At 40.1% G+C, this 10,248-nt stretch overlaps 1 protein-coding gene across 1 annotated transcript in view; it reads left to right on the top strand.

Moving 5' to 3' along the window:
* Nucleotides 1–1,249: 1,249 nt before the first annotated feature.
* FAM159A (family with sequence similarity 159, member A) overlaps nt 1,250–10,248 on the top strand; it is a 17,857-nt gene continuing 8,858 nt past the window's right edge. The window contains exons 1-2 of the mRNA XM_009871971.1: nt 1,250–1,338; nt 7,635–7,774. Of these exons, the coding sequence (XP_009870273.1) occupies nt 1,250–1,338; nt 7,635–7,774 (229 nt within the window). The remainder of the gene's footprint in view (nt 1,339–7,634; nt 7,775–10,248) is intronic.

Genomic DNA, 10,248 nt, shown 5'->3' with positions numbered 1-10,248 from the left:
GAGGGCTTCTGCGCCCCGTTCCCCTCGGGCTCCGCAGCATCCGTGCTGGCCCTCTCAGGGTGTGAGGACACCTCTATATGGTGCTTCTGCCAGCTTTTTATGGACTTATTATGTTCTCTAATCCCCTGCAGGACTTGCTGTCTGTTTGTGCCTCCCCGGTCGCGGCAGTTGCCACCTGCCGTTTGAAGATAGATCCTTTTATGTGTTTTACACTGTTCCCTACTAGTTTTCTGGAGTGCCCTCTAGTATTAGTATTGTGAGATGTGGCGAATAACAATTGCACGTTCAGCTCATGCCCAGTGTTGTGTTCAAAATGTTGTGAGTGTTCAGTGCAGGAGCTGCCAGCTTTCGCCTCTCCCGAGTGAGCAGCCTCGGTCCGTTTGGGTGTCGGAGGCGGATGCTGTGTCCCGCTGAGCATTTTAGTTGTGTCTCACTCATACAGGTTGTCACACCACAGCGCTGCTCTTAGAGCTCTTAGAGGTGCGTAATCTGGAGCTGTGTGCTCAGGATGTGGGTATGGCAAAATTTTACACAGTGCTAAAATGCTGCCTTCAGTCTTGCTCTTAAAACCCTTCCCGTTGGTAGCCAGTATTCGGCTGCTGGTGCCCATTGACTGATTTTAGTGAGCTGACACTGACAACTAAAACTTTTCTTGAATTCAGAACTGTCAGTTCTGAGTTCGTTGCCATGTAGGCTCGGCTTTGTTTGTACGTTACATTTATGTTCACTGAAGCTCATCTACATAACTTTCACCTGCTCACTCAGTTTTCCACAAGTCTTCTGGCATTCTTTACCCTTATAATATTTGTTCTCTTGAAGGGGCTTAGAGTCATCAGAAAGTCAGATTTCATTCTTCTCCAGGTCATAGATGAAGACACTGAATAAAATCAGTCTCAGCACTGATGTCTAGGGACTTTCATTTATACTGAAGAGTCCACTTAGCCTTATGCTTTTCTCCGTAGTCTCTTAAGCAGATGCGAATCTGGAACAGAACCTTTTTGCTAATCCCGTGTCAGTTCAGTCTTTTTTAGTCCCACCTTCGGTGCAGGGTATTATCAAAAGTTTTTTGAAAAATTTGACTCTGTCCACTGGATTCCTTTATCCATCTGCTTATTGACATTTTCTAGACTCCAGCAGGTTAACAAGGCAATATTTTCCACTCGTAGTAATGCCAACTCTCTGATGAAAGATTTTATGTCAGGAAGCAGCAAGTGCCATCAGCTTCCTGAGAGCAGAGTGTGGTAACGAGATGGACGTGGATAGTGGCTTCACCATTAAAGGACCTGTCCCTAATCCAGTCAAGGTGAGCAGGGCAAGCCTGGCCCTTGTGGCCTGCGGGTAGTAGCCAGAGTCACACACAACCCTGTGCAACCCAGACATACTCAGCGGCCTGACATTGTGTTTATCTCTTGGCTTAGTTATTTTTTAATTTTTTTCTACTTTTTTTTTTTTTTTTTGAGAGAGACTTTTCTGTCTTTTCAGGGGTGGAAGTCAGATTTACTAGTCTGCAATTCCTGAGTTTCCCTCTAGAGACCCGTTTTCGGTTGGAGCTACACTGCCGGGCTGCCAGTCCTCTGGCAACGTGACCTTACGTGATGGTGGGTTGCACACCTTGGCCAGCAGTTTTACAATTTCACATATGAATTCCTTCAGGGCTCTTGGGTGAATGCTAGGCCAGTATTGTAGGCTTACCCTCATTTAATTTATCTTGTCTAATATTTAATGTATAATTATTTAAAATCAAGTTTGGTACAGGTAGTGGGTTGACTGTGGGAGTCTCCCTGTCATCCACAGCTGTGACTGACATAATTACGCAGCTCCTCTGATGTGAGATGTCCTCAAGTGTCCTTCTTTATACTTTTCTCATAAAAAAACCCCATACTATTTTAATGTTACATGGGTTTTTTTGCATAGTCTTTTGGCTGTTTCAGTCACAGGAAGACTTCCCAAGATGGCAGAACTATTGAAAGATTAAATTTTGCTCTTGCATCTGGATGAGATGTTGTAGTGATGAGATGTTAAAACTTGATCTTCTCAGAAAGTACCTCGAAACTGGATCCCATGAGAGGCTTTAATGAAGCACCTCTCTGAAGGATCTTCCTCTACAAAGTTTTTCTAGGGACTGAGAAGTATGACTGTTTAGCCTCTGCCTAGGTCAGAATTTTGGTCCCAACCTTTGAAATTTCAGGACAAATTCAGGTGGCTTTTTTTTTTCCTCTATGATGACCCTAAGATGTTGAAAGCATCTGAGGAAATTGCAGTTGGTGGGGTTTTGGTCGTGCTTAGCTTCTGCCATAACTATCTATCCATATCCATTGTAGAGAAGAGGTGAATAAATACAGTTTGCCTTTCTAAGCAAAGTTACCGAGTAGTAAGAATTGAAATGTCTCTTTTCAGACATTTCAGAAAGGTGTTTTCTATTAACAAATCAAGTCACAATTTTTAGTTATTAACACACTGGAAACCTTATGGTATTGCAGCATTTTGAAAACTATTCATTTGCACATTATAGATGCATTAGGAACTGCCTTGCTTCTCTCTGTTTCAGGCTGTTACTTATATCAGTATTTAACAACTGTATGTTAAAATAATCCTTCAAACTCTTCTTGGAGCCTTTGAGGACACACTTTTAAGACTTAATTCTTAAAACCTAACACTAGTCAAAAGTTAGCCAAACCAGCCAAGGTAAGTCTGGAGATTGAATGTACTGAGCAAGGGAAAGGAGTTGGAAGTGCCAGTCGGGGAATTGTTGCAGGTTTTGCTTTACTCAAGAGCTTTATGTTTCTCACCCTAAATTTTTGTTTGCATGAGTCCCCCCATTAGTTTGAAAGCAGTGACTGAATGCACCACCCAGTGGCTGGTGGTATATCAGGGTTACTTCTGTTTGATGACACACCAGGTCGAAATTCAGGAAGCTGTGACATATTTCTCTTGTGTTTTTTGTGCTGTGGGAGACATGTTGCCAGACCCTTTGGCAGCCAGCTCTGACAGAAGGAGTTCATGGAGAAACCATGAAACAGTAGTCAAGGCCTAGACTGTTCTCTTTTTTCTTGCCAAATTACTACTGCCTGTACTATGCTTAGAGCTATATACTGCAGTATCCCACAGCAAAATGGAACCATCTTTTCCCCATCCACTCTTGGAAAAACTGCGGGATTTGACAAGTGCATCCTAACAGCTGCTCTACTAGGAGCTGCTGGACAGTCATAAAGAATTGACCTTTGAGTAACTCTGGCACATTTCATACTTTTTCCCCCTGAATTTATTATTTGTAACTGATATTATTAATTTCTCACACTTTCTTTTTTTGCTGGTACTTAAAATCAGATAGTATTTTTTTGTTTTGTTAGAGCAGCCTAGGTTCTTTTCCACCATTTCTTGAAAAGCTGACCTCAGCAAAGAATGAGGGAATGTGTTTTTCCTATCTCTTATAGCAGTAAGCCCGTGGAACAGGGAAGGGAACACTAGTAAAAGGCAACGGCTCTGCAGCTTTTGAAAGCAAAAAATAAGATGCTATAAACCACTACTGAGGAAAATGCTGAACAGCTCACCTCTCAGAGCCATGTGCTGTGCATGTGCATGCAGTCATGCATTTACCTCCAAAGCTGAGTGAAAGGCGAAAAATGTTGAGTGTGTAGTATTTGTATTGAGCTGTGATGCAGTTAGGTTCAGTCAGCACCTGTTTTTTTTTCTCATTGTTTTAAAATATTTCAGAACTATTTTTGTCACTGTTCAGTTATATTTGATTTTGCACATTCAGTGGCTTCTTTCAGTCCTTTCCAAATCCATACCTTTTAGAAGTTCCATGTAATATTATATATTTGATTAAAACACTGTCTGGCCAAGTATGGATTTATTCAAAATGAATGCCCATGATGACCTAATACCGTAGCCAAGCTTTGTTTGGCTGTAGAGATCTACAGAAGTCTGTCTTGGCTTTCCAAAAATACAAGCCTTTTGTTCCATTATGCTCAGTCTTCTGGGGAATTTATCTGTTTGCTTTGCAAATGCTATGTCCAACGCATCACTACAGCAGTGGCGTTAGGAACATTTGATTCACTTGGATCCAGATGACTCATGAGCTCTTCCTCTTAATCTACCAGTGGACATACTGCATGTGCTTAGCCAATATTTAAATTTTTCCTAGCTGTTGTTTGTGTGGGTGGACTAATTTTATGAGCTAAAAATAACTGTGAGTGTGTGATGCTGAGCATTCCCTGGCAAAAATGTTGGTGATATGCTCTTCTGCTTGGACTTGGGCTGTGCAGAACTGTGGGGCAACGCTCCAGGCACGTATGTGCAACTCGCTGCGATAGCGGTAGGAGCATCTGTGAAATGCGTGGTACTGCTGTACCTTTATCATATGGAGAGAGTAACTTGGGAGAGTTCTGTTGGTAGAAGATCCGCAGACCAAAATCTGGCATTCTTATGTTCAAAGAGTTGTGTAAGTGCTGCCAGGGTTACCCCTAGGCCTTCATAGCTGTGTCTATGCTAGATCATCTTTCTGGGAGTGGGTGGGTTGTTAATGGAGAGGTTTTCACTTGCTAATGAGACCACAGCTGTGGGCAAGAGTGACTTTTGAGTTTTCATGTTTAATACCTCTGCTGTCAGAAGACTGATCTTGAAGATGCACCGTGGGGCCTGTAGACTGTTAATCATGTGGATTTGCTGGGTGGACTTTAAACAGTCCGTGTTTAAGGTAAAGGTGGGAAGATAGCAAAATGTGTTTAGCAAGGCTTTTCTAGATGAATATGCAGCCCCATGGTAATTGCTGTAGAACCCAGAGGACATGCTGAAGGGCTGTCTTTATTTTCTGAGGAGGGTGATCATTAAAATGATCAATGACCATAGTTATTTTGGTATCTTGTTTCTGCTAACAGATTTTAACTATAAAAAAAAAGAAAGAAAATATTGTGTTCTGGTTAAGAAACTTTAGTGTTCAGAGCTGTGGAAGGCATACTAAATTCAACTGAATTAATCCAATGAATTAAGAAACAACCCTCCACCCTTGAACATTAATTCAAAATAAGCCTTAAATAAATTCATTGTGTGTTCTGAGAGGGTTGATGGCTTCAGCACATTGAGAACAATACGGTATCGAAACATTATGTTTCAAAAGAGTAGGTACAAACTGAATCTTGATTTCTGATTGAAATAGGAGATGGAATCTAGGGTGTCTGTTTGGTTTTGTGATGCCTGTCTCCGTGTTTTGGGTGACATCTTTGCACATTGCCACTGGAGCACGACAAACACTTTTTAGTGGTATATAAGCTATGCTATGTCTTTGACCTACTGTAGTAGGAAATACTGGAGCGTTCCTCAGGAACTTCTTTTCTTACCCAAACTGTTTGAAACTCACAAAGCATCTTCCACAAAGTTAGTTATGTAGAGATACTGAAGGTGCATTGTGCTGTACAACACACAGCTGTATTGTTAATGTAGTCTTCTGCAACTGCATGGAGAATTAATAGATGCCTAAATAGAAGAACATTAATATGTACTTGATCTGTTCAGCTTTAGGACAGCTGACTCTGCTTAATGTTTAGATAATGGTGAGCGACTTCCTTTGTCCTACACTGCAGACTGTTATTTAAATGGAATCTTAAAATAGAGCTAATACTGGCAAAGCACAAGTATCTGTTTTTTATGACCCTTTGGGTTTGTATTAGTTCCTTCAAAGCATTCTTTGTTCAATGGCTGCTCACCTCAGCCTCCTGTAACGTAGTGTATTTCTTCGTTTTGTTCATCTGAGTCAAGGTGTTCCAAGTGAAAATGCAAAAACGAGACCAGAATCCAGGTGATCTCCAGCTGTAAGGATATATTCAGATTCCTTATTAAGCAGAGTATTGCTTGCCTGTAAGCCTTGTTTGAGCCAGAAAATAAGAGAAAATTTACCTAGTACATGCATATATACACAAACACATGAGGGCATTCCAGTTCATGCAGATGATAAATACCCTGAAAAATTTTTGTAAGTGTAAAGCTAATCTTTCCAGAACCAATCATTTTGCTGATAACAAATTTTTCTATTTGTACGTGGAGCTAAACATTGCACAAACGTCCTTAATGGATCTGACTGATAACTAATGAGAACTGCATCTTAAAGTCATACTGATACCTCTTATTCTCATCCTGCTGATTTTAAGAGTTTCTCCTGTGGACATATGTGTCTACGGCTGTTACGGGAGCTTGTAGAGAAGCTCTGCAGTAGCATGAATGTAAAATTCATCAAAAACATCCCGAGGCACAATTTTTCTCATCTTCTTGCAAGGCCACAGTAGAATTGACTTCTCACTGCTAGCAGTGATATATAAAAGCATTTTTATCACTAGAGGATGGAGTTCACAGAATTTAAGACATTGGTCTATCTTCTGTCCTTTTTACGTCTGTCAGAATTGTAAATATACCAGAGTAGTAACAGAAGAATTCTCAATCATTGAGCTTTCTTTGCCCGTGACCTGTAAGGCCACTGTTTAATTTCACCACAAGTCATTGTCTTTGGTTTGGACTGTAGAATAGAAGACTGGAACGTTGAAGACATGAAGTGGCGCCAGAGAAGATAGTTAATGATAGCTAGACTATATTGTGATCTGTCCTTTATTTCATCATGAACATTCAGTATTAGGAAAAGACTTGAAAAGAAGGGTTGCAAATAAAGAAACTACTGAAGAGATCTCTGTGTAGACATGTACTGTCTCGCTGAACATCTGTGGAAGAAATATGAAGTAGCTTCTATTCTGTGGTAGTAGCATCTGGATAAAATTTTAAGTAATTTTCCTTTTACTCTGACAAAGATCATGAAAGAACTTCTCTAGTTCATCTAATTAAAGATGATTTAATTTGTACATAATACCAAAAGCATCAGAGGAGCAAGAGCTTAATTATTCAGGAGGCCAAACATACAGTAGTATATGTAGATTTTATCAAGATGCTACTTTTTAAGCATCTTTTGGAGCTTTATTGCCTTAACACAGAGGCACAGCAGTGATCACAGTACCTCACCCTGCTCTACAGAGCTGCTAACAGAATTGAATAACATGGCTTGCACATTTTTTACCCTATTTCTTACGGGCACATCGTCTTTGGTGAAAAGTTCATGACAAATTGTTTACTTTGCTTCGAGTGCTCTAACAGGCTCTTCTTGCAATCAAAATAGCATTGCAGCCTGACAATACAGCTTTAATAGTAATGTTGTTTGAGGAAAAAGGAGTTTGCATGGGATACTTGGAGCTCTGGAATCCCTCTGTGTGTGTGCATGTGATATTTATGTGACCTTATCTCAGAATACGCACTGCACAAGTTTTTGATCTCACTAATGTCAGTTACTGCATGAAGTTATTTCTGATTTTCATAAATATAGATGAAATCAGACTTGGGAGTAATATGCATAGTAGCACGAAATGCCACCGAGGGCCAGATGATCAACTGCTCTGTAATGGTATTGACCCTCCCAAGGGCAATGAAATAATTCCAATTTGTGCAACTTAAGTATTGAGCTCTAAACTTTATTTACAGTGAAATACACAGCCACTTCTGCCTAAGTACAAGTAACCTGCAGATATCTGACTATTGCCTTTATGAGTATCCCAAGCTGTTTGTACATTTAATTTCTTTTTTTTTTTTTTCTCTCTTAGTGTTGGAGCACTTGTGGGCCTGTCAATAGCAGCAGTGGTGCTCTTTGCTTTTATCATCACTGTCTGTGTTCTCTGTTATCTGTTTATCAGCACGAAGCCACGTAGCAAACTGGATACTGGTTTAAGCTTACAGATGGCAGGTAAGACCAGTTGTTATTGACATACATTATCTCCTATAGAAGAAAAGCCTTTTTCTGTCTTTAAATGGATATGGAGGGATCCAGCTGGGTGTATTTTCTTTGTGATGGGGCCCTCGAGATGTAGTCAAGTTATCCCGCTGTTTCACCTTCTGAATGAAATCTATACCAAACTGAAATGAAAAAATTTAACTCAAGCACAGCACATTAGTAGTAGGAAGACTTTAAAACTTCACAATGCTGAGTGAGGGTGCAAAAAGTCTATCAGGAAGAGGTTTAATGAGTCAGTTGCTCTGGATTTCCTGTCAAGAGTACATAAACGTGTAGTAGCGACTTCATTCTAGAATTAAGAATCTCAAAGGAGATTTAAAGTGTATTTTCTTGTGACAGGTAGAGAGCATTCTTCTTCTTTATTCCTGACAGGATCTAGTCTTTGAAATCTAACACTCCTTGCTTCAGTCCTAATAGTCCGTACCTTTGCACACAAAGTGTGTCGATGGACACCTGCAGAAGCAGGGCGTGTTGCCAGTCCTAGCCCATTGACATGGGAAAACTGTTGCTGCCACTACATTTCACCACATTTGTGAAATCTGACTGCAAGTTTTGATGGCGGGAAGAGGTGCGATAAGTTTTGCCCTTTGTCTTGGACTTCCTAAATGTAGCTTCAGTTGTTCAACCAGTGAAGTTGTAGGAAGTAAAGGGAATGTTGTATTTATTTAGGCTGTAGAAGTTGAACAATTTGAAAAGGTGTATAATTCCTGGAGAAAAAGTCCCCTCACCTGGAATTATTTTTTTTTCTAGTTTTTAAAATGCTTCCATACCTATATAGCAATAAATGACTGATGAATTACTGTAATTATAGCATATTATACAGGAGTGAGACTGAGTGTCTAGTTAACACAGTCCACTTTGTACCAAACTTCGTATGTCTTGTTTTGTACCCCAGAGGCTTTGGTTTAAAAGTGATTTATAGGGCCATCAGGAAATGCAAAGCCTCCCTTTGGAGCTGTATGAGCTGAGCAAGCTGCTGAAGTAAAAGTCACACATTCAGCACACTGCTACTGACCTGCAAATTGAAAAGTTCTCACCTGTCCTGGAGAGAAAGAGAGAGTGGAAATAAGACCTGCTACCTGGAACAGCCTAAATAAACTCTTGGGTGGGATGAACAGAATGCCTGGTGATCTTTTACAAGATGATTGTGCTCTAATTAAATACTAGCATTGTGCTTTTGAATGTGCTCCTGTTTAACTTCTTCCCTCAGGTTTTCCTGCTACAGCATCAACTCTTAATCAACTGCCAGGACAGCAGTGTTATTTTTCTTGTGCTTTGTATTTTTGTGCCAGACATGTTTGGGCATATGAGGAGCTGGGAAGGAAGCAGGTACTATTGCACCGCTGCTGCAAATTAATTCCATCTTTTTCTATAGGCTCGAACCCTGCTGCAAAACCACATCCTGCTTTGGCATTAGAGATCATTCCTCTCTTCCTTATCATGAGGTGAACAGCATCCCAAGATCCCCCACTAATGACCCAGCATTCATGTAGGCATCCTGTCTCATGATTCCAGGAGCTGAGAGATCTTTGCTTTTTCCTAACCATTTCCTGTCTATTTTGAACTTTATTTGGATGGTATTGCTTTGTATTTAAGCACTGTTTTGACTTTGCTTTCAGCTTGTGTTTTTCACTTTTATTATTCTGGTTCTTTGGCTGCTTTGACTGACAATTACTTCCCATCTAAATTCTGATAGCTTTAGCTGGTGATGAGGTGAGTTGCCAGAAATTGAAAGTCAGTCTCTTTGCCGAGGTTGATAGATATTTGAAAATGTTGAAGAATTTTCTTGACAAGCCTGAGTGCTTATCTTTATCGTACTTGAGTTTCTTTTGCATGAAAGTCATGCGTGGTCTGAGTATATTACGATATGACTGGTGAGCAGTTTTCAGGCCTGGGCAACAGTAAAAGTGGCCTCTTTCCTCCTCTTTCACCTTTTCTGGAATTTGAGCGTAATCATATATAGGCAATAGAAATGGACTAAAAAATTAAGACAGTTTTTAGAATATTCAGAAAATATTAGGCCTGAGGATCACGTGTTTTAACTGTGAACTGCTTTTTCTGAACTAGCGTAATCTCGCCTCAAGATGAAGGTTGTGTCGCACATTAGATGTTTTGCACTGTCTGTACCCCTGGAGCATTCAGAGAGCACTCCTTTATGAAGGAAATATTTTTTTTATTCCATTTCACCCATAATATATCAGCTCAGCTGGAGTTTTGTATTTCATTAAACATACAATTGATTATTGTATGCCTTTCCTCCCTCATGTAATAGTCAAAATTGGTCATTGTTCTGTGGGCTCCTCCAAGATCTCCTAAATATAGAAGTGGAATTGCTGAATTTTTACAGAAATAGATCGATCATAATTCTAACAATAAACTGGATTTGTGGCCTCTGTTAAAGTTTCCTGTTCTGCAAAATGTATATC

Source organism: Apaloderma vittatum, unplaced genomic scaffold, assembly GCF_000703405.1.
Source record: "Apaloderma vittatum isolate BGI_N311 unplaced genomic scaffold, ASM70340v1 scaffold40646, whole genome shotgun sequence".
In the NCBI taxonomy this organism is placed as follows: Eukaryota; Metazoa; Chordata; class Aves; order Trogoniformes; family Trogonidae; genus Apaloderma; species Apaloderma vittatum.
This window is presented reverse-complemented; position numbering and strand designations above follow the sequence as displayed.